At 41.2% G+C, this 24,274-nt stretch overlaps 1 protein-coding gene across 1 annotated transcript in view; it reads right to left on the bottom strand.

The window, feature by feature from the left end:
* The window catches only part of adamts3 (ADAM metallopeptidase with thrombospondin type 1 motif, 3), a 222,104-nt gene extending 198,457 nt beyond the window's left edge, over nucleotides 1-23,647 (bottom strand). The window contains exons 1-2 of the mRNA XM_085785926.1: nucleotides 23,561-23,647; nucleotides 12,373-12,476 (exon numbers count right to left, since the gene is read on the bottom strand). Of these exons, the coding sequence (XP_085642052.1) occupies nucleotides 12,373-12,476; nucleotides 23,561-23,614 (158 nt within the window). The 5' untranslated portion in view covers nucleotides 23,615-23,647. The remainder of the gene's footprint in view (nucleotides 1-12,372; nucleotides 12,477-23,560) is intronic.
* Between the last annotated feature and the right edge of the window lie 627 nt (nucleotides 23,648-24,274).

Raw genomic sequence — 24,274 nt, 5'->3', positions numbered from 1 at the left:
AGGCTGGAGAGCTGTTTGTCAGTGCATCGCTTAGCAAAAAAATATAGAGGTAACAATAAAGATAATATTTTGGATAGGGCCAGTCTTTCAAGATTTTTTTTTTTTTATCTTAGTAGAAATGTGATTGGAATCAAAATATGGAGAGCTTATCTGAAAATAACCTCAGTGGTGACAGGGATCAATGTTTCCTTCATATCTGGTATCTACCACATATTTGTAGGTAAACATCATGAATTGGTGCCAAAGAGTTGATGTGACAAACTAAACACTTAGAAGAACAACCTTCAAGTTATTTCAAATGCATTTTCCAAACATGAAATAGGCACTGACTTTATGAAATGAAAAGAAAATAATGAAGGAGTTGTTACAGAGTGTACCGCTCGAGTGGTGAAGGAGACTGAAGACTTGAAGAGACTGTAAAGAGACTGAACGACCCTAAGTACAAGCCTGACCAATCACTGATCATGACCCTGCGTGTCTTCATAGGTTATTGGAGAGGTGTGACGAGAAACTATCAATCATGGTGACCGTAGCGCTGTGTATGCATGGATCTGAATGTGTGTCTGAGGCTAGCGGTCTTTTGCTCCGACACGAAAAAGAAAAGCAACAACAACAAAAAAAGGTTTGCGGACCGGTTCCTGGGTCTGGTTAAGAGGACAGTATGGACTTCCTGTCCCTCAGAGAGAATGTGAGGTACATTAACGAATGCTTTCACCTCAAAATCATTAATGTTCACCGCGTAGTGAAAAATAACTATCACAGTACCAAAGCGACAGCCAATCAAACAATAGCTGCTCTTCGGTGGCCGCCATGTTGCATGTAAAGAAAAGCTTTTAGACATTGCTTCTCTATTGTCATCACATTAAGCCGGCCTATGTAAAAATAAAAATAAAAACTTTTGTGATTCGTTCTCCAGGTTTTGGGGAACTGGAGGTCGGCCACAACAGCAGACGGATCGAGTAAAACTGGAATCGCTGGCCATTTGTTGGGTTCACCCAGGCCGGCCAGTTTGCTTCATTATAACATTCATTCATAACAGATTGCAGAGTGCTTTGACACTAACTGAATGTTAATATCATGCTGATGCAAACAGAGTGACGTATCAAACCTGACAAAATACCAGTACAAATAAATTTGTTTCCTATTTTGCCAGCACCAATAATGAGTCACAGGCTCAGTGATATTCTCTGTTGTGCTACCAGGAGCATTTTTATTTTCCCTTGTCCAGGGACACTTCCCACACAGTTAACCTTTAAGAAACAACCACCTTGAGCAGGCCTGCCCACTGTTTTCCCCAACCGCATATTTACCAAAGACAAGGAACATTTTTACATATGCAGCCCTGGGGCAATGTATTTAGACCAGTGTTTATGCATACATTAATAACGTCCAAGAAACTAAGACATCACTCCGTAACTGGAAGACAGTGCAAATGTTAAAGTCAGGCTCCCGTTATGAAAGGCTAAAATGAGGAAAGGCCACAGCTTTGCATAAACATATGACGTAATTGCATACACATGAAAGGAAATGCAGTCCTCCAATGCGAAGAAAAGGGCAGGATGGATTGCCAGCAACCCCGGTGACCATGCGTTGTATTTAATTCTTGAATAAATTGCCTTACCAATGCAGAGTTTTTACTTTTTAATGTCATTTTCAGCTCAGAGCCAATGTCAGTTAACTAAACTGTTTTTTAAGTGCTTGGTCAAGCTTATGTCTTATTTCTAACTAGAATTAATCTAGCAGAGCCTTTGTTTATTATACAGTTTTGATGAGACTCTGTCAGTGAGGTGTTGCTGCACCATGTGAAAATTTTTAGCCTGTAATTTTGGCGTTTAAGTCGAGTGCATTTTTTATCAAATATTTATTGACACAGAAAGGAGATATTTCGCATGACTTGATTATTTAGGCTAATCTTTATGCAGACAAAGTTCTTTTATATTAAATTACTATGAATTGAGATTACTTACTGTCCGCGACTGTCCGTGATGACTTGTCTGATTCATCTGGCTGTGTCTATAGTTTCAAGACAAAGACTTCCTCTTAGTCCATGTTTGGAAACTTACATCTATCACGATCTGTTTGGAAAGTGGTGATGTTGGATGGAGAAAAGCGGAGGAAGGTGATTAATAACAGGAATAATAACACATGACTTATATATTACTGATATGTTAGCCACAACAACTTTTAAAGAGTCCTGGGCAGCTGAAGACATTTTGGTCTTTGTACAGAAATGTATGAAGAACATCAAGTGTTTATAGCCTATTTGCCATTTAAAAATCACTATGTGATATAAATTTTATTGAATAACAGCCATGGGTGTGAAAAAGTCCAATTATATCTAAGATGCTGCCAAATGAGAACGATGCATAGAAGATGAAAATGGAAGTGGAAAAAATTGCAGTTATCCCAGAGCTTTATGAATCTTCCTCATAAACATATAAAGCCAACAGGAAAAAGGAGCGACACCAGAGGAAAATAACTGAAAGGAGGTAGTTTCTGAGATCAGTCAGCGGCTGAGATGACGCACAAATACACACCCGATGCATATATTGCCTGCTAGCTTATAACTAATGCCTTTGCAGTTGATATGTTGGCTGTTTGAAGTGAATAAAAGATGGGGCAAATGGTTCAGCACTGCAGAAATAACAAGGCATGCCCAATTTGCTTCAGTCCAAACACAACTTAAAGTGAAATTCCGGCGTAAGTGTAAACCATGGTCAAACACACCGTAACATCGAGTTAGACCCCCCCTCGAGAGATCAATTTGCCCGACCGCTACATTCACGAGATCCACCAACTTCAGCAAATACCGCATTATCGCCACACACGGCGCTGTCCGGATCCACTGTCTGACCGCAACCAAAACGCCACCATTTGCCCAAAATAATGCTCAGAACTGCACCAAATGTCATCAATAGTACACACAGGGTCCCAGCACGTAGTACGAGTTGTCAAACATCTGCTAGCTTTGCCTGTTTTCTTTAGCAAGGAGATGCAACTCAACTCACCTACTTCTCCTCCGGGAGCCGCTCGTTGGTGAGGAAGCCCTGACGAGTCGATCACCGAGTGCACCGGAGTTCCGCAGCTCTTAAAAATGCTCATTTGCGCCTATATCGTGGCCAGCACTCGATAATAATAGTTATAAAGTGATATGCAAGATAAAAATAAAAAAAACTCTGATTGTATTTCCATGAGGTAATTGTTGATTGAGCTGCGGAACTCCGGTGCACTCGGTGATCGACTCGTCAGGGCTTCCTCACCAACAAGCCGCTCCAGGAGGAGAAGTAGGTGAGTTGAGTTGCATCTCCTTGCTAAAGAAAACAGGCAAAGCTAGCAGATGTTTGACAACTCGTACTACGTGCTGGGACCCTGTGTGTACTATTGATGACATTTGGTGCAGTTCTGAGCATTATTTTGGGCAAATGGTGGCGTTTTGGTTGCGGTCAGACAGTGGATCCGGACAGCGCCGTGTGTGGCGATAATGCGGTATTTGCTGAAGTTGGTGGATCTCGTGAATGTAGCGGTCGGGCAAATTGATCTCTCGAGGGGGGGTCTAACTCTGTGTTACGGTGTGTTTGACCATGGTTTACACTTACGCCGGAATTTCACTTTAACAATACAAAACATAATACTTTCCTTTTCTTTTCTTTTTTTTTGCAAAGGGTGGATTGAACATTGTGTTGGTGTGTTCTGCAAGCTGCATACATTAGCATGCCCAGCTAACCAGTTTACCAACCAATAGACCTACTTACACATTATCCTTTTCAAACATCAGTAAAGCTAGCAAGCTTGTTTTGCATTTTCAAAGCCAGCGCTGAGACATGTAAGCTTCATCCACTGCACAGAAGCCAATTTTGAATGATATCGTACAGAAGTTCAGTTTAGATCTCTGTTACACGTGACGAACATTGTTTTGTCCACATTTTGGTGGCTGTTATAGTTTGGCAGTACAATGTGCTAAAGTCTCAAAGCCTCTTCATGAGCTCTTTAAGTTTTCAAAAGATGTACATTTTGATGACAGCTGGCTAACTACATTAGCTTTCTGCTATGCAACACTGCAGTGCAAGGTAAGTTAGTCTCAGATTTGGCAAATTTTCTAGTAATACTTTTTTGTGTGTATCAAGCTATCATGCTTACCTCAGATATGTTCCTAGTGTAACAGCAGGTAGGCCTACAGCTAAATTATTTTCCGTTCACTTTAGAGATTCACAAATGTCCTGCAATACTGTAGATGCATGCATGTGAAGTTTCCAAAACTACCAATATGTTGAGCTGAATTTTGGGAAACTGTAAATAGAAACATCTGCAGTATTTAAAGTCTAAGTTTTTAATATTTCACTCACAGTATAAACATCATCCAACATTAATAAAGGGCTGGAACATGCTGATACACAGAATATGTGATATTGTCGGATAGAAATGAAATGTTACTCAGAGATAATTTTTTTGACTGATTGATCTTGTCTATTAATCAATTAATCATTTTGTCTAAATCACTTAATCAAGTCTTGCTACGCCCATCAAGCCCTACCATGTTAATTCATTGCCACTTTTGAAACAACTGGTTCTTGACTTAATGTAAAGTATAACTTTGTATTTTTTGACAAAGACTGTTGCTTTTGCAGCAGATATGTAAGCTGTCCTTGGCTGATTTCGCAAATGTAGCTACCTTGCTAATTATGCCAAGTATGGCTCAATGAGTTGGTTAAAATGAACTTTGAAAGCCTTATTTGGAATGAAGGTATTTGCCCAGGAGACATGGAGTGATGTCACCATTTAAACATCCAACCTGTGCTGATCAGTGATCAGTGCCGACATATGTGAGCACATATGTGGGCAATTTTCCACCCCTATCTTTGTAATAAGCTACAGCTACGATTACGTACCGTTTCACTGCCAACTCACTGGTCCTCATATGATTCAAATTCTGTCGAGTGTTGTGCTTCCATTTCTGAATCTTTGAGGTTTTTTACTTATCCTATTGTTTTATGTTTTTTTAACCAGCTCAGTGTGAAACTTCACATTTTCATGAAAACGAAGCATGTAAAAATACCTTTTCTACACTGAGAGGTGGAGACATTTTGTCACAAACCTAAAGGACGGTTTGAAAACTACTGAAAAACAAATAGTTACTGTATATGAATCTGTAACCACAGCAAGACCTTGTAAGCTCATCAGTTGAGGTGTTGTAATGTCACTCAAAGGCAGGTACTGGTATCCACCTTTGGCCAGAGCTGCATAATGTCCATGTCTATTACTGAGCACAACCTGTAATTTCACAGTGGTTAAATGACATCAAGAGCGATGAGTTAAATTATAGATGAGCTTGCTGAATATTTTATTCCCCACTTCACTCTGTAGAGTTAATTGTGTCCTATAGGGCTGTCAGGAGGCAGATTTTTGAAGTGATTCCAGATGAGTGAAACAAGAACCCTACAAAAAAGGTCTTTATTTTACCGTGGGGGGTACTATGTCACCAAAAGAGAAAGGATGAAGGTAACACACCTCAGGAAATGGTTGAGGTCTTTGAGACACTTGTCTATGTCCACAGATTTCTCGTTGCCAGCTAAAAAACAAATTAAATTCTGAAGACCAGACTGACTTACTGGTCCAGACTGGGCTGACGGTCCAACATCCAACAGGACAGTGACTATAACCAAACAGAGACTACGCGTGTATTCACACCTGGCTCATTAGGAGCCGTTGTTACGAAACAGGGAGCGAGCGCTTCATCCCAAAGATTGGTTTGGTGGGCAGTTTACATTTACACGTGAACACAGCAATCGTGCTCGGATGCTGAATAAATCAAGCGGGACAAAATCGCTTAGAAGAGGTAGTCTCGGCTCATTTCCATTCGAGCACTGGAGCGGTTCGTTTGCAGAGAGAACGTGATTGACTCGGCAAACCGACACAACACGCTGGTTGACAGTCCATGGTTCTCAACGACTGGACGCGCTGGTTCAGGCCGGGTTCGGACTGAAAATATATACCTACGATGACGTCTTCATCTTGACTTCTTCTTGTAGGTATAGTAAAGCGCTATATATAGACCATTTACCATTTACCGTGTGAACACAAACGACCCAAAAGAAAAATGCAACAATTGTATGGGTTTAGCCCCTGAATCGGAACAAAGCAAAGTATTCAGCCACAGGTCTGAATACACCCTAAGACTAGGGCCATCTCTAGATGCCCTCTAGAGATGTGGTCTCAACAAGAGCCTGGACTTGGACCCAACTGAACACATCTGGAGAGACATGAAAAAGTCTGTCCACCACTCCCCAAATCCAGGTCTGCAAAACTTTTCACATCGTACCCAAGACAATTTAAGATTGCAACACCTGCTAAAAGTGCTTCCACGGAGTCCTGTGTGGGTCTGAATGCTTTACAGTTATTACTTTTACATTTTCCTTTCATTTTGTTATGACTGGGTGTTGAATGTTTATTTACACTTTCACATGTGGCAGATGCTTTTATCCATAGAAACTTGCAGGTGAAGGATGTCAGTGAGCTGTGGTACTGTAGGCAAGCATAGTGTAAGTGCAAAAGGGTTGTATAGAGTGAACCAAAAGTGCTGGTTAAGTGCTAATTCTGGAGGTCTGGAAACTTTCTTTAGGTGCTCTAAGTAGAACATGCATTATGGTGCCTGTCAAATATTATGTTGTGTGAGTTTGATTTGAATTAGACCCAAAAATGTTAAAATAATCACGTCTTTCCCACTTCAAATGTGGTTTGAAACTCATCTGCTTTGCCAACACCAATATCTTTGCTTAATAAGTTGTTAATTGGACCAAACGGTTTATAATTATAAACAAACAGCATGGAATGAAACTGTACCAGCAGGTCTCTGGGGTTAAATTCTCTCAGTTTCTCTTCAGGGTTTGTATTAGCGAGAGGGGAAAAAGCATGTGTGCCAGTCGGTGTGTGTTTTGAGTTTGAAAATGAGGAAATGTATCCTGTGCTGAGCCAAACATTGCACACATGGTACCAACAAACAAACAGCTACACTGATGGGGACTTGGCGTTTGCGAGCCTCCACCGAGGATCCCAGCCTCGGGTGGATATTGCTCCCACATGTCAGACACATACTGGCTGAGCCACAGACTGTGCAGAGCTGCTCGCTGCCCTCATCCCTTTGTGCTGATGTTGGCACCGGGCGCTCGTCACCAAACCAGCTTCACAGGAAAGTCCAATATTTGAACTTTTCACTCGTACTCCACTGCAGCGTGGATTGGCTGATGGTGGGTCTGACCACCAGACAGGGGAAATACAGAGACTAGACTGTCAGTGTTAACACTAATACTCCCTGCACTGCTGTGGGAAACATTAGTTTAACAAGACAAGGTCATAACCCAGCGTATGGCTGGACCGCATCATATTTGCAGTCTGCCTAGTGTCAGCTGGTCTCAGCCCTTTATCTGCTCTCTGTGTTTGGTTACACACAAACTCCAATAAAACTGTTTTTCTGTTGTCAGACATTGGAAAAGTATGAAATAGTGACTGGAAGGCAGCGACTGAATTCCACTAACATTGATTTATAACTGCAAAAGACGAAAGCCACATGAACCTAAGTTAAAGGCAACAGTTTTCTGAAGAAAAAAAAAAAACCTAAAATAATCTAAAAAAATTGGTGGCAAATGCTTTGTTTTCATCACTGTTTTTTTGTTGTTGCTGTCTTGCTTAATCACTTCACAGCCCACCAAAAGGCCAACACTTGGCTAACTTTAGTCAGTCAGTCAGTCAGTCAGTCAGTGAGTCACATTCATCCGAATAGGGCTGGTCGCACAGTCCAGCAAAAAAAAAAGTCAAATAAGGGAATGTGATTCTTAGCTTTTTTCAGAGATACAGAGGAGAGAGATGATAACAAAATGATGGGGGAGTGAAACAGCTAGATGCTAAAGTCTTTTTAGGTATTTCATGAAAAAGGTCAAAAAAGTTGAAATATTTTCAGAATAAAGTAAAAAATATGAGGAAAATTAATTGAATGTTCCAAAAAAGCATTGAGAGTTTGGAAAAATAATAATAATTCTTGAATGTAGACACTATATTATCATACTTTGTGTGTGTGATTTTTTTTTAAATATTTTGAAAGTAAACATACCATTTTTTGAGGAAAAAACTTGTTAACTGAAGTCATGTTTTCTACAGAAAAGTTGCACAAAGTGAAAATCAGATGCCACCACAGTGAAAATATCTGTTATTTTTCTTAAAACTCCTGCGCAGGAAGATGACTTATTCTTTCCCCTTTTGAGATGCAGACCCTCGTTTCTATGACATCCTTGGTTATTTATATGGAAAACAGGCTGTCACATTTTCACTGCACTGGTAGATTTATTTTGTATTTTCCTGAGTAGCCTTTAAAATAGCATCCAGAGCGTCAGTGTCACCAAATTACAGAAAACTAATTCAACGAACATCTAATTACAAATTCATAGCGTAATGTCTCAATCAGCAGAACAAAAGAGCCATAAAGAGCCATTTGTTGTGAAACTGACCATAACAAAATAAAATGGATTTTGATTTGCATGCTTTATGTCATTTTAAAATTATAAACCAGCATCAAGAGCTTTTTGCTCCAGGAAACCATTACACAACAGCACATCTTATACATATATATGATACTAATCCCCGCTTGGAGCTGCTCCCCACTGATCACATAATGATTATCTTTTCTTTTCATACTAAATACTGCAGGAAGATGATGCTTCCCGGCTCTGACTCCAACTCTCCGCTGCTGCTGCTGCCATGCTGTGATGAATGTCAGAGCTGTGTGGTGTAGGTAATGGAAGATAACCAGATTTTGGATGAGGTTTGCTAATCCAAAGAAAATTGAAAAAGTGGCGTGGTGCTAAATCAGCTGGAGCGTAAACACACACACATACACACACTGGAAAAGCTGAAGTCAACAGGGGCGACCTGCAGAGAAAGCAGCTTTACAAGCTCACTCACACAGTCACTTTTTTATATCAACAGTTAAGATTATTTTGATGTCAAGTGTTTCTTTTTTATATATATATATAAAAAGATGTCTTCCCAAAGTCATGTAAACAAATTTATTTGCTTCCTGCAGTTTCAACCCATAATCCCCTCAAATGTTGTCTGGTTTGTAAATCCTCAAAATTGACTGCAAACTTATTGAAACAGGACATTTTAAACAGCTCCAATCATCATCAATTCATTTCATACCCACACTGAGAGGCTCGCAGCATGAATTTGCATGTTACTCACAGGGATACGTCTGTCACCTGTGTTGCATGTCCTATTTTGCAGTCATAATCCTTTTTTTACATTCCCAAATGGCGTCAGATGTGTTTTCCATCTTCATCTTATGTAAATACCATTCCCGGGCCTTTCAAATCTCACCTTTGATTTGTGAACAGTATCGTCTCTAAACCGTCTCTGTCTTTTTTTCCCTGTTGGCTGTCGCTGTGGGGATGTTCATTATGCAGATCAGTTTGTCTCATCCAAACGAGTCGCTGCTTTGCTTTGGATCGGGTTTTAAAGGAAGACTGGAGTGAATTTTCTCCGCAGCACAAACGGCACAGATACTTCACATCCTTTTGCCTCTGCGAACCCTGTAGCGTGAACACAATTGAATAAAACTCATGTAGCGTGAACACAATTGAATACAACTCATGAATACATTTTACCATATGAGTATCTCCAGAGTGTCCTATATTGTTCATAAGAAGATGCACAGGTTAGAACAATAACTCATGTATAATCATGTATAATAAAGTGTGAGGATGGCCCTTCAGTGATCCTTGTTGCATCTTATTGTTGTTTCAAGTGTCTGATTAATACGTCTCTTCCAGAGGCTACAGAGAGGAGCTGGAGAACAATTCATGGATTACGCAAATTAAAAACTGCTCATTATGAGCGTAATAGTGCCCTGAAAATGTAATAATAGTGAGGAGATAAGAGATAGTGGAAATACATTTTGTCTGAGCATTTGCCTTTGTTTGTTAATGTCAAACAGAAAAGAGTTCTGTTGTTAAGATGGGGACTTTATCTTTTAACTATTAACACTTCTATCTTAAAAGACTTTAAATTTAGCTCAAAAACAACAACGTGCATGTTTTATACGGGTTCAGCCACTTCTAATTTGACAGGTATAGTAGGTCTACTGCATGCACACGCCCGTCTTGGTTTTGCAGGTTTATTCTCTTTTTCTTTCTTCCACCTGTTTCGGAGGTGCATCTGTAAGTTTCCAGGAAAAGAAAGTTGGGGAGAGAAAGGAGCATTATCTAATTTTCTACGAGTGATTAGCTCCACTGGAAGTTGAGGACTGACCTTTATGTGCTTGACCAAGTGTTTCGCACAAAGATGTGGAAACTCTGTTACAGCATCAGCGCTGGTGGTTCATCTTTGTGTCTTTTTTTCATGTGGGGAAGACGAAGACTGGACAAACATTTCCAAGTACTTGCAGCACAATCTCCTGATACTACTGATGTAAATCCACCGACTTGCTTAATGCTACTGTGCAATTACATGGTGAGGAGTCTGGGTGGTTGTGACGCTTGTATGAGCTGCAGTCCAAATACTGTATCTTTCAATCCAAACGTCCAAGCTTCTTGAGGAGTTTCTCCACATTTGGGTGATTGAAGCCTCCTAGCTCACGCTTGGATGATGGCGCCTTATGAATCCTGAAAACCCGGTCCGGTTCCTGCCACGGTTTCCTTAACCATGACTGAGGGTGTTTGCAGTTATCATCCGCTGCCAGCTGGTGCACAAACACCCCGACCTAAAGGTTAGTCAACGGTGCACGTTATCACATGAATGATGTAAGACCCCTTAGCAATTAGATAAACGAGCCACAACTTTACTGTTGAGGATTGGCTGTTAATCAGAGGCCACGCTCTCTCTCTCTCTCTCCAGTTGTGGGGTAAAATACTTCAGCCGTCCAGTTGTTATCTGGCTCTCTGTATCATCCTCTCTGGAGGTTAATCCCACTGTGGACAGAGTCGTCCAACCAGAACCACTACAGGTCGTTATTTGCAGTGTCTCCTGTCCTGATATTTGTCATGGTGACCATTATGAACATCCGCAGTGTAGCTCAGAGTGCCATGTACTGATTGTTACCATGGTTACTTCATTAAATGGTCTTGACGGGATGGTTGTGACAATTTCAATGACACTATCCTCATCTCAAGGTTCTCGGCCAACATTTAGTATCTGCATTACAAGTTAGCATGAATACCAAGCATTTAAACTAGAGAAACAGCACTTTTATTTCTATATAAGTCAAATCACGCAATTCTAAATACACTGAAAAAAATATTTTCTTACCTTAAAATCAAGATTTTTGGGGGGTTGTAAAATCGACAGTGTAGCTCTGAGAGACAAAATATGTCCTATGAGCTCAAATAGGAAATTGAAATTGTACGATGATGATGATGATGATGTCACCTTAGCTCTTTTCGAGCTTGTCAAAAATGACAGTAGCCATGTTTCCATCCAAAAGTGATTCGATTCACTGGGAAATGCACATTAAAAGAAAATTGAATCCTGTGTGTTTCCATTAAAAACTACAAACTCGTGCAAGTTTTCCACAGGTTGGCATGGCAACCAGCCTGTAAAGGCTTCCTACTGCCTTTGTAGCCAATGTTATTCTGGCCCACTGCGTTGTGTTTCGGAACGGACTGCCCCAGGTGGGGTTCGAACCCTGGTCTCCCACATATTGGGCGACGATGCAAACCACTGTGCCAAGAGGTCAATGACCACTTGGCAATTGGGTTTGCACGTCCTTTATGGGTGAGTGAGTGAACCCGGACCCTCCGTTACCGAGTGTGGATATCACCATGGAGAGAGGAGGCTTTAGTGACCATCGGGCTCCTTTATTAATGTTTAAAAAAAGTTACTACGATATTTCGTCCTCCGTCCACACAAATCTTCTGTTGTCCGCTATGTTGTTTTCTTGTGAGTGAACCGCAAACCCCGGAAGCAGTTGGGGTGAAAGTGCACTACGTCACACATAATTTTGAACATAACTGTTTCCATCCAATTCGAATCAAGCAAAACCCAGCTTCAGCGAGCGTATTTTAGTTTGTGCGAATCAGGGGATTTTAGTTTGAATTACGGCGTTTCCATCATAATTTTCCGATTCGATACTTCTAGATGCGCATCTAAACAGGCTGATGGAAACATGACTAGCGTTGTGAGTAACATGGTGCTACAACACTTTGCCAACCTCCTCTAGATATTTTTTGCTGATGTTTGAGATGCAACTCTCTCAAACATCAGGTCATGTCGGCTGTTTTTTTAGTTGCAAACTTCCTGCTGGTGAACACGGTGAAGCTCTGACTAGGTAATCCCATCAGATGTTGCCCCTCGGGTGCTGGATGGGTTCATCAAAGTGAATATTGGACTTACTTGGTTAAAAATGTTGCCCCCACACCAAGAAGACTTCTGGGTCTGAAGCTGTGGCTGCACAGGTCTCCCCATCTTCTGTCCAATTTCAGCTTGGATTGGTACAGCTAATGGACGAATGGATGGACATTATGTCAGATGGTCAGAAACACAACGACTGCTACAGTAGATGTTTTGCCAACAAGGGAATATAAGAGGTGATAAAACTTGCTTCCTAAACTGGACAGAAAATATACTTTTCATTACACCGTATAAAGGCACTGAGGTGAAAATGCCAGACCTACAAGGAGCTGTTTTATTGAGCTGTTGAGCTTTAATTGGTGCAGAATCACATTCACAATAAATAAAAAGTAGCATCAAGCTGCTCCTGGCCTTTTTATGAATCTCCCATGTGCTATAATGTGATATTGAGGAGATTTCCTGCTTGTTAAGATTGACGTTGAACTTTCCCCCTCCCTCCTTCACAGTCGTCCATCAAACGCTGGTTATGAGAGCAGCTTGGACAGAGAATAGGAGAAATTCTTAATGCAGCGATAAAGGGGATTTCTGAGAGTGAAGTGGAGAGCAGATGGGACACGCTACACAATAATTGACAGTGGAGAAGAAAACACTTATTGGAAAATCTGAACCGAGCCATCTGTTATGAAAGATAGAGAGTGAGATACTTTTATCTGCATTTCTTTTTATTTTAATGATGCTCATTGTCAAGGAAAAACCTCTAAACCACTGAATATAAATGATTAATTTCAAATTACCGATGAGGCCAGGCTTTAGAAATATACACCATTTATATTCCTACACTGAGAGGTGAAAAAATCAAAATTCATGTGTTGAATTTCATGATTCATATGCTCTTAAAAGCAGCAGGTTATCCACGCCATTGGATAATTTGCATTAATAAAGAGAGTTCCTGTCCAGGGGGGAAAAAAAAAAAGTCAGAAAAGAGCAGCGTGAGACATGAAGACTCTGTTCCCCCAATATTTCTTTCTCCTATTGAAATAGCAATTTCACAATCAAATCCACCTGAGCCGAGGCAAAAACAACAATGACAGGTCTAATGTTACATATGAACATTTATGAGCCTGGAGAATTCAATTCACACTGCTTCAGTGTTGAACGTCCCTTTGAAAATACCTTGACAAGCACAGAAACAGGAAAGTTTTCGAGCGTCTGCTCTCTGTGCACACTGCAGAGACATTACCCGAGGAGACGGTATGCATAATATAGGTACGGTCTAATCTGTGCATTTAAATTAGATCAGGGTCTGTGGATCTGAACTGTCTGAGCTGCTCATGTATCTGTTGATTTCTCCTGTGCTTTTTGTCCAACTATGTGAAATTGATTCACGGTTTGAATCATTTCACCTGTGACTGTTCATACTCTAAGTACTGTTGCTTTGGCTCAGTCATAATTTATTTTGCATTTCTTCATTTATTAACTGACCTATTTAAAACCATTTCCATTTTTTGATGTTGCATAGGAGAAACGATCAAATACACTGATGAATCCATTCATTAATTCAGCTGTTCAAGTAGTAATAATATTAATAGATACAGTGATGGTTCGACTTTTTAGCCCCATTAGTGACGAACACGGCTCTAAGATGTCACTCGGCCCACCACTTCTTCTATCTTCAGCTGATTTTCATGAATTTATGTGGAGGCATTCATGGTCCCCAGAGAGAAAGACTGGCTGACCTCCGCAGCGTGCAGGTCAAAGCCGCCACGTATCTGCTCAACGCCCTGGCGCCATAACTGACACGGAGCTCACGATTAGGACGAATCCTGATAATTAAGGCGATCTCATGCTAATTTTAGCATTTAGACGCAGAGGTCCTTCCAGCTCGGTTTTAGACCCTCATGATCAAATGGTGTTCAAGTATTAAAGAAAACATTAAACTTACAAAAAAGCCATAAATTACATTCATTGCCTGATTAGAGGGTCATTATCATTACAAATTTGACATTTTCAAGATCATTTTCCCCTCGCACATCAAAAACAAGAAGACAGCTGAAGTCAGAGATGCACTTGGTTACATTTCCTCCCGTAAAAGCAATCACAGAGTCACGGTGTAAACAAAACCACATCATCTCCAACCACAGACACTCTGAGGAAAGACAATGGGCCACAACAGAGAGGAAAACTGCTAGTCAAAGACTTTTTTTTGATAAGTATGTGCATGCAGTTGAGTTTTGTTTTGTTTTGTTCCTCTTGCTGATAACACATTTACTGACACAAATGAAGCCTGTTGTAACAAGGCAGCTACAAGAGAGCGATCTGCAAATAATTCATGAAGCATCATGAAAATTCAAGCAAAAATCGAGCTGCAACAAACGGCGTTAAACTCCTGCACGCGGTCTAACAGGCATGACACTTTATAAAAGTGCTTCACTGCATTTTATCCTGTCAGCGTTCAGACGGCCTGACGGTTCTCTTTAAGGAAATTCTTTCTAGCTCTAATTTCCCAGGAGTGTTTGCAGCCGCCGGGCACGAGTGTTTTTTTTGTTTTTAGACAGCTCGGAGTGAAACTACTGAGAGGCTGAAAAGCTATTTTATACGGCGCTCAACTTTTAACCTGCATATCCTCAAAAACCTGGCTGTCATGCTCAAGTGAAGCCTTCTGCTAAAAACAACTGTTTCCCTTTAAAAAAAAGAAAAAAGTGTCATTCAAGGCTGCGAGCCAAGTTGTTCTGGACATTGAGCTGAATGTATTTATTTATAGGTTGGTGTGTCTTTCAAAATAAATGTGTGCGATGGTTAGTTGTGATGTTTTTTTTTTTTTCCTTTTCCCCACTTCCTGTGAAGCGGCATTCGCTTTGAGAAAGTCTTCTTTCACAGTCCTCATGTGATCTCCATGAAACTCTTGTTTCTGCCGACCCCAGAGGATTGCAGGAATGCAGATAGATGGTTTGCCTACATGCCTGGTGAATATTTGGTCAGGAGGGTATGTGCGGGCAGAGCTGCAGAATGAACTTCTGTCTGGCTGCTCGGAGGCCGAGCGCTTCACAGAGTCTAGCAGCTTCTCTGATTACCCACTTATTTTCCCCCAACGTGTCACTGTGATAAAGTACGTGTCCGATTAAGAGCCGTGAAGAACTTCAATTGAGCTGAAACATGAAGAAAAACACTCTGAAAAGAAAAAGGTGAGCAGCAGCGGCGGCTTCACCTGAAATAACTCTCGCTCCACCTTCGGAGCTGTACGTGTTCGGTGACTCATTGCTCAGATATTTGTGTTTGGTGAAATAACAAATCAGGACCGCGGCCGGCGGCACGGACCTCGTCGCACATGCCTGCACACTGCACATCGCTGCCTCCAACAATTTTCACTCAGAAATAGACGAGTGTTTGTTTGTCTGTTTTTCTCTTCCTCACAGAAACGCTCCCTCGGTTGTCAAGCACAAAACTGAGAGATTAGGATCCGATTAAAACCAGAGTGGTGGCAGATGCTTCACACTTATCTGACTGACAATCATTTGCATACAGTCGTTTGAGTAGTTTTCTTGTCATGGTGGTAATAATGTGTGCGTCTGGACAAACATATTTTCTGTTACTGCTTTCTAAGTTGAAGCATTTTTTCTTCCCATCAGGCCGAGCTACGGGATTTATGTCTACAGTATGCGACTTCCTTGGAACAAAACCGCTGCCGCTGACCAACTCCTGCAAATGTGAGTTTACTGAGTCCAGATAAGACACAGCATTTTCTTGCATCCTTGCTTTGGAAATAAGGAAGTATCATTTGAACTTCATGTTATTTTCTTATTTTTTTGCAGAGAGAAGAGGAATCCGTACTATAGTTAAGGTGATGCTGTGTCTCGTGTTTTTACTCATATCTACTGTATGTAATTGAGAGCTGCAGGGTTTTATTGAAATCGCAAAACGGTTTCATATTCAAATCAAAAAGGAGCTGCAATTTTTTTTCCATAAAAAAGGTAAATGAAGTGTTGTGTTGCCGTAGAGACGACCTCAGAATACAAATCATCCTCCTGACAAAAGAGAACAGCTTGTTTAATATAAAAAAAGTTAATTGTTTTGTATTTTTTGCATATTGCTCTTCTCTATATGTGATTTATACTTCACTCATTATATTTACATAAGACGTTATATAATAATTATGAAACAAACTCATGAGATAATTAGATGTCCAGACCTTTGGTGTGGGTGTGCTGCCCTTGTGCAGGTGATGATGATGACGATGATGATGATAAATTGCTTTCAGTTGTAAATCTGAGAGTTCGAAGCTTCATTAGATGCCAGATCACGTCACAGTGGTTTATTAGCCTATTTCCATTTCAAAGTCGTCCATCAAGATTATATTCCTGCACGCGTTGGAAGAAGGCTGATGAATGACACTGCATCACGGCCCCACCTAGTCCGACTTGTTCCCTTTCATTTGCATAAAGTGCAAGACAGAACAATCTGTTGATTTTTAATTTTGTTGATAGTGACGAAATAAAAATAAATTAAAAAAATCCCTTTGAGTTGCGTTATTAATGCTATCACTTGATCATCAAACCTGCAGTCCTGGAGCGAATAAAAAATCATTAATCAAAGACTGCATGGCATATTCTGACAGGGCTATACACATTATTTAGACATTATCATAGTTTTTCATAAACAAGTCCATCAAATCCAGCGCTTTCAAACTCATATGGAGAAAAATTTGAAAATGATGTCACATTTACTGACAAGAAATGACCAGACTGTCAGAGGAGAATCTGCAGGTTTAAATGAACTCCTTAAAAATAACTTAGTTGCCAGTGCCATTGTTGTTTCCTCTATTCACAATATAGTACCATCTATCTATCTATCTATCTATCTATCTATCTATCTATCTATCTATCTATCTATCTATCTATGGACCCTGACACTGAAGCAGCAAACTGGAATCATCAAGTCTCTTTTTTCCTATGGTGGCATGTTTAAATGTCTGTGGTGGATAAGGGTGCTAGAGCCAGATCTGTCTTATTTCTGGAGATAATTTCCCTTCTTACCGTGTTCCCTGTCTTCATGATGTATAGATAAGGTGTACAGTTATAAAAATATCTATTTTTCTTTTATAAAGAAGCATTTTATTGAGCTAATTTATTCCCTCATTCTGGGAAAGATGTACTGGTGTGGGCTGAGTTGTGTTTTGGAGTTAGTTCTTAACCTGCATGAGTAAAGGCCTAATTAGCCTTAACAAGGTTTAAAGTGTATTGGAGCACCTGAGTGGGTTTCACTCAACAAAACAAAGTCAAGTTAAGAGCCTGAAGCTTTGCAGCCTAGAAAATCGAGGCCACTGCGTCTCCTCTGTCCTCAGGTCAAACTCCATGAACACCTAAGTTCAAAGGAGTCAAGTCCGTCCACTACGAGAACAGGTGTTGAAGAGCGTCCACCCCACTGCGCTTTGTGGATTAACACAGGAAGGTATTTTCTAACTCATTCATAATCTGCCAACTCTCTGGTGCTTACGCTTCCTACAGTATTTAAGTGACTGTTGGTGAACTTAAGCCCTAAAAGGCCGTTGGTCTTTGCCTCTGCTCACTGGGGCTGAACTGGATTTTAAAAAGGTCCCATATTACTATAGAGGGTGAGATTTTAGAGTCTTCTCTCGTCTGATTGGCCGAGACCAACCTGTTGTTACTACAGACAGAAACTGAGAGAGGAGATGGAAAACTTCGCCGAAATAAATCTTCTTATGGACCTCAAACACCTCAGGAGAAATGTAAAATATGAATATTCAACCACAATGGAAAAAAAAAGACTGTATGGTCATTTAAATATTTTGAAGGTAAAACATAACTTTCACTTTTTCTGGTCAGAAAGAGTTCAGAAACTACTTGGAAGGCTTTCTCTGTCGGAAAACTTAATTCCTGACTCATACTGACCCTTCATACTTTTAGCTTGAAGCTAAAAAAACATATCACATTTGAGAAGACGAACCAAAACAGCAACATAAGCAGGTCGTAGCGCCAAAACAAACAGATGCTTGAAGCGACGCACTACCTTCTGACTTCATTCTGCTGAACTCATCCTATAAGTCGTTAAAGCACCTTCATCCTTTTTTGTGAATGAAACTTTTCTACTTCGTTCTGACTACAATTCCCTGTGCGCTGCGCCTCAGTGACGGACGACAGAGGTTGATAAGGGTCCTGAATTACTCAATTTGTATTTAAGTCGGCCTCTCGTCTTTTCCCATGTGAGCGTTTTAGTGAGGCAGTGAGTATTTCACTTCCTAATTGAGTCACTAATCTGCCAGAAGTGATGCCTGACCAGGCCTCTTAACAAAAATCAATCTCTTCTGGTTTATGCATGAACTCAGTAAGCTCATATTTCACTCTGTGATAGTGAGAGCAGAACAGTCACACATTCCTCGTAGTAACTGTGAGATTGCTGTTGACTTTTTTGAGCTAATTTTTGCACTTATCAATTATATAATATAAAACAGCACAAACTAATCTTGAATGAAGCAGTGTTAATTGACCTTAAAGGGGATCTATGCAAGTCCAGTCACTTTTCTGCTGTTTTACTAACCCTCCTCCTGGACATGTGCATTTGTTTTCAACAAAGTCGACAAGAAATCAATCAATAGAGCAGTACATGATGTTACTTATATATACACGTAACAAATTGTGTATTTGTGTAGTCTAATCCATTATAAACAAGAGATTACAGGTTATGGGGTGTGTTTAAGTCACGCTGCTGTTGAGACGAGAGCTGGGACACCGGGGTTGGTGGCACTGATCTTTCAAAGTTGGTTTTCAGCCAAGAGACGCTATAGGTGGACGGCAGAGAGCCTCCATTCAGTCATTTATTTAGCCATCACAATTAGTCCAAAGCTCTTTAATTGAGGTATAAAATGTAGCATATAAGGAAAAGATCTTGCATAGCTCCTCTTTAAGAAGTGTCACCAGTCAACCATTGGCCTCTGCTGGAAACAAGTTGTAGAGAACGCAGAGGACAAACCGAACCAATAACAATGCTGGGGGTCGACTCGTGCCACCAAAGCAAAGAGCTGAAAGACACTAAACTCTCCACAGAGCAAGAGAGAAGCTGCAGCTAAGGTTTGTCATATTTAATTAGTGAGGTACAGTGCTCACTAATCAACAGAAAAAGATTATAAATGAGCCAGAGTCTATTGTTTTTGTAGCTCCAGGCAGAACAAATTAAAGCCTGAATAATGTAATCTCAGCCAATAGTGGTTTGGGCTGAAGACTACAAGTCTGGAAATGCAAAACTCGAGGCATCAACAGCATCTTTGATCAAACCATCTACCATCAAACTACAATTTGGAAAACATAGATTTTTTTAAAAGGTAAAAACGCCCAAAATAATGCTCTATCGATTTTTATCCTACATTTCAAAAAACGTTTTAGGAGTGGATGAGTTTAAATGTCACGTATGTACAGTACTATGGGATGCGCTAATTTTTTGTCTGAAATTCCTTCGTGCTCTTATTGTGGGGTATTCGTGGTTAACAAACTGAAATAGAAGAAAACACCTTTCGCGACATCAAAGCCCAGATGGTGCAGCTGCAGAGAAAATGTTATCAGAGGGTCGAAGCGCTGAGCCAACAGGCTGCGATCGTCTCCTTTTACAATCCAGCCACCTGCTTTTGGCGGCCCTTTTTTTTTCTAATCCCACTTCTCTTTCAGACGTTGAATTCCTCCTGAGCACATCAGGGTCAAACGGTGGAATGAAGAGATGACTTGAACACTGTCCACACGCCACACCTTCTCCTCGTCTTTGCCTCTCTTTGAACCCGCTGCCGCCGGACGGATGGATGGACGGACGCGGCAACCTGAGTGAGTCTCTCCGTGAGGTGTCCGTAGAGCGTGGTTAAAGGGATAGTTCACCCAAAATTGAAATTTCACTCGTTATCTACTCACCCTCATGTTGACTAAGGGCTGGGAGAAGTTTCAGAGTCCTCCGTGGCTTCTCTGAGTTACAGGGGGTCTCGGCGTAGCAGTGCATGTCCATATGACGGTTGCAAATGGATACCAACTGTCTTCGTAACAAAAAGACACACCGAAAAACATCCAAATACCTCCATGCTGCTTGTAAATGGTAAATGGTAAATGGTCTTGTATTTATATAGCGCTTTACTATACCTGAACGATACCCAAAGCGCTTTACAGTACATCACATTCACCCATTCACACACACATTCACACACTGATGGCGGAAGCTTCTGGCGCGAACCACGACTCTTCCCGGTAAGGTGTCTTGCCCAAGGACACTACGGCAGCAACCGGGACAGAGCGGGATTCGAACCCCCTGTATGTAATGTCTGTCTTGTATTGAAGCCCCGAAATGCGAAATTGTCCCGAAAAAATTAAATAAGCTTCCGCTACAAAACAAGCTTGAAATATAGACTTATTTAATTTTTTTCAGGACAATTTTGCATTTTGGGACTTCAATACAAGACGGACATCACATACGAGCAGCATGGAGGTATTTGGATGTTTTTTGGTGTGTCTTTTTTGTTACGAAGACAGTTGGTATCCATTTGCACCCGTTATATGGACATGCACTGCTACGCCGAGACCCCCTGTAACTCAGAGAAGCCACGGATAACTCTGAAACTTCTCCCAGCCCTAAGTCGACATGAGGGTGAGTAGATAATGAGTGAAATTTCGGTGAACTTTGGGTGAACTATCCCTTTAAATGCATCATAGGACACGTTTTTCAAAGCGTCTGTAATCTCCTGTGAGGTCTTTAAATGCCAGCGTTTATTCTCAGTAACCTCGGATTGAGAGTTCGTCCATGACCACGATACTAACAAGGTCCACTCAGGAGCTTTTGATTATCACCGTGTTCCCCTGGTGCTGGAGTTCACCCAGCCTTCCTTTAGGTGAACATGTTCAAGTTTTATCATGGTCAAGAGGTCCTTGACCTGGAATTAATTTAAAAAACTTTCAAAAGAGCAGTGTATCAAAAGAAAATGTGACGACAATGTGACCATTCACTGTGATCCACCTGAGGAAGGTCGTCGCCTGAATCTCCAGCTCTTTTTACTGAACTTATACTGTGAGTCCCAGCTCATTTTTTATTTCTTATTCTCTTGCAGATGCTGTTCTCAAAGAGAGAGAGAATAAAGAAAAAGCTATCTACTTCCTGCTCAGTGTCAAACAGACAGTTTGAGAGCAGCTGTTGAACATAGTGACGCATTTAGCTGCCGGGGAGGCAGATACTTCCTTCAGGAGGTGAGTGAATATTGGAATTAGAGACGTCAGGTTGATGCAAATACAACACGCTGGGTGACAGCCATGAAGAGCGGAGCCTTTGGTGACTGTTTTCTAAAACTCTGTAAACTTTTTTTCAGCTTTGACGTTAACAAGAATACACTGACAGGACTTCATCCTATTACCATTAGCTTTAATTTAACTTAGCTGAGACTAAAAGAGTAAAACTAAGCCCATGTTTGACTGGCGTTCGCTCCACATCACAACACGCAGAGCCCTCAGTCATTTCAGTGAGACCACTGCTTGGACACAGCAGGACTCCCAACACAATGGAAACTATAATATTACATTTCTAACCTGATATCTCCATCCTCTGGGTTTTCTCTGCGATGCCAGAGATTTTTTATTTTTATTCACGTCCCGGTAGAACTGAAGAGTTCGTGGGAATTCAAGGATCCTTAAAGAGGATCGGTAAAACTGTCATCACATCACATCACAACTTCTGCCAGCAATGACAACACCAGAGGCACAACAGATGCAAAGTCTGCATATTTGAGGTAAAAGTTAAATTTTGTTGAACTGTAGCGCAGCATAGAGTATGTTGTCTAGCTAAGCAACAACACGACATCCGGTGACACTCATTGGGATAGTAAGTTTGTTTTTCTGGTGAATCTTCGTCATCTGCTGCCTCATTTATAAACGCTGCGAACGCACAAAAGAAGGCGTACATGTACCACTTGTAAGCAACATTTGGGATTTATAGAAAACGAACTTGGCGGGAGAATGTGCGCAGCTCCACGGCAGCTCTGACCTCTGACCCTGCCGTACGCACAAAATCTGGAGAAACGGGAAATTGCGACCCAGACAGCAGAAGGATGAAATCAAAGAAATAATGTGTGAAATAATCAAATATTGCCTTCCATGTATCATATATGAAGGATATATTGGCAAAATTCAGATGGAAACATATTTGTATTTTATTGAACCATTATGCTAGCCTGACAAGCCAGACTATATCATTAACATGTATTGCCTGGCCACGACCGGTAGACCTCGGCTCAATCCAGGGGGCGGGATGAAGGCTGTCTTTTCAAACTGCCTCTGTACGCAATAGGGTAGCGCTACGACCAATCAGAGCAAAGAGCAGGATGACGTTAGCCTGTATGTCGTCATCACGTTAAGCCCGCCCAATGACTCTCTAAACAGATAGAGCGCTGTGATTGGTGAACACAAACGGTGTTCGAGACTCAAAAAGTTCCTATGGCTCGTTTCTAGACCCACCTACGGAGCAAATATATTTGCTGCCGCTAGGGTGCGTCTAGATTTCTAGGCTATGAAACAAAACTCACAACTTATTATAACTGATGGTTGAATATAAATTCTCACTCACAATGCATAAAGACGCCCAACGGCTCATCTGGCACTGCTATGGAGGATTTGGCTCACGTGAGACTCTGTGTGGCCGGACTCATTAGCATTAATTCTCGGCTTAAACCCGGCAAAAAAAACAAAAAAGATGCGCCTGGCCTGATGCGTCAGTGCCGATTCACTGCATTTCACAATAAGCGACAGAGATGTGCTTCATATTTAAAAAAAAGGAAAGAAAGAAAAAAGGAAGTCGAACCAGTGCGTCTGAACGGGTTGGTCGGACCGGCCAGTATTTCCACGTGTTAAATGTATTTTCTTGGCTCTTTTCCTCTATCATGGATTTGGTATTTGAATATTCATAAAGGGTGTCCCCCTGACCTTATATGGGCACCATATGAGCAAGGTAAAGCGCTTCGTCACTTGCGCCAACTTTAGAATTGATTGTGATTTATAACTGGAAACAGGCGTAGGACGTGCATGCACAAGTTTTTGTGCGTACGTATTTCCTGTGTTTCCTCCATACGCCCTTTTCTATGCACAGTTTTATGAATGAGACCCCTGATCATTACTGTACAACCTGGTAACTGGGACAGTCTGGTTTCCTTATCTGATGCCATCTTACTTGAACTATAAAGGAAGTGTTGCCTGCTGCTACATACCTGAGGCAGGTCTCTGGATCTTCTGCAGCCACTTGTTGCAGCGGTGAAGTGCATCAAGGCAGACGTGTAGATTTCAGCTTGAATGTCGCCACTGAATGTCACCAACAACAAAAAATAAATAAAAAATTCAAATTAATGATGCAGAGACACAACTGAGACCTTCCCACCAATTTCACATTTCACATACAGATATTAAAACACAAAAAACACGGTTTCCCTCGCTGCTGCCTCATTATTATATTGCTCTTTCCTCCACCGGTCCAAATGTCATACCCTTCAAACATAATTATCTAATCACCTCCCACACACGGTGGCCTCGACATGCCATGGTGTTGATGGAATGGATGTGGGCAGCTTTCACGCTCTCAGACCCCTGCTGAACGCTGACACATGTCTCTATGTGAAGCCTCATGATGAACATTACTGCTGCAGCGGCAGAGAATGAGGGGAGGCGGTGTATCGGAGTCTGTTCTGGTGGTCGTGTGTGTTAAAGATCTAATTTCTCTCGCTGTCAGTTACGGCCTGCAGAGGGAACAGCTTCTCTGCTTCACTTAAAGGAGAATTCCGCCCATTTTTGACCCCTAAATCGTTGTCCTGATGGTCACCCAGTGTTGGGGGGAGCAAAAAACGCGACTAAAATCAAATATCTATGGTACATGACTCGAATCCTTATGACACACCACTGAACTCATATAGTGAACAGTATAAACAGTA

The sequence above is a fragment of the Trachurus japonicus genome, chromosome 9, assembly GCF_045865225.1.
Source record: "Trachurus japonicus isolate A0001 chromosome 9, Traja_1.0".
Lineage (NCBI taxonomy): Eukaryota > Metazoa > Chordata > Actinopteri > Carangiformes > Carangidae > Trachurus > Trachurus japonicus.
This window is presented reverse-complemented; position numbering and strand designations above follow the sequence as displayed.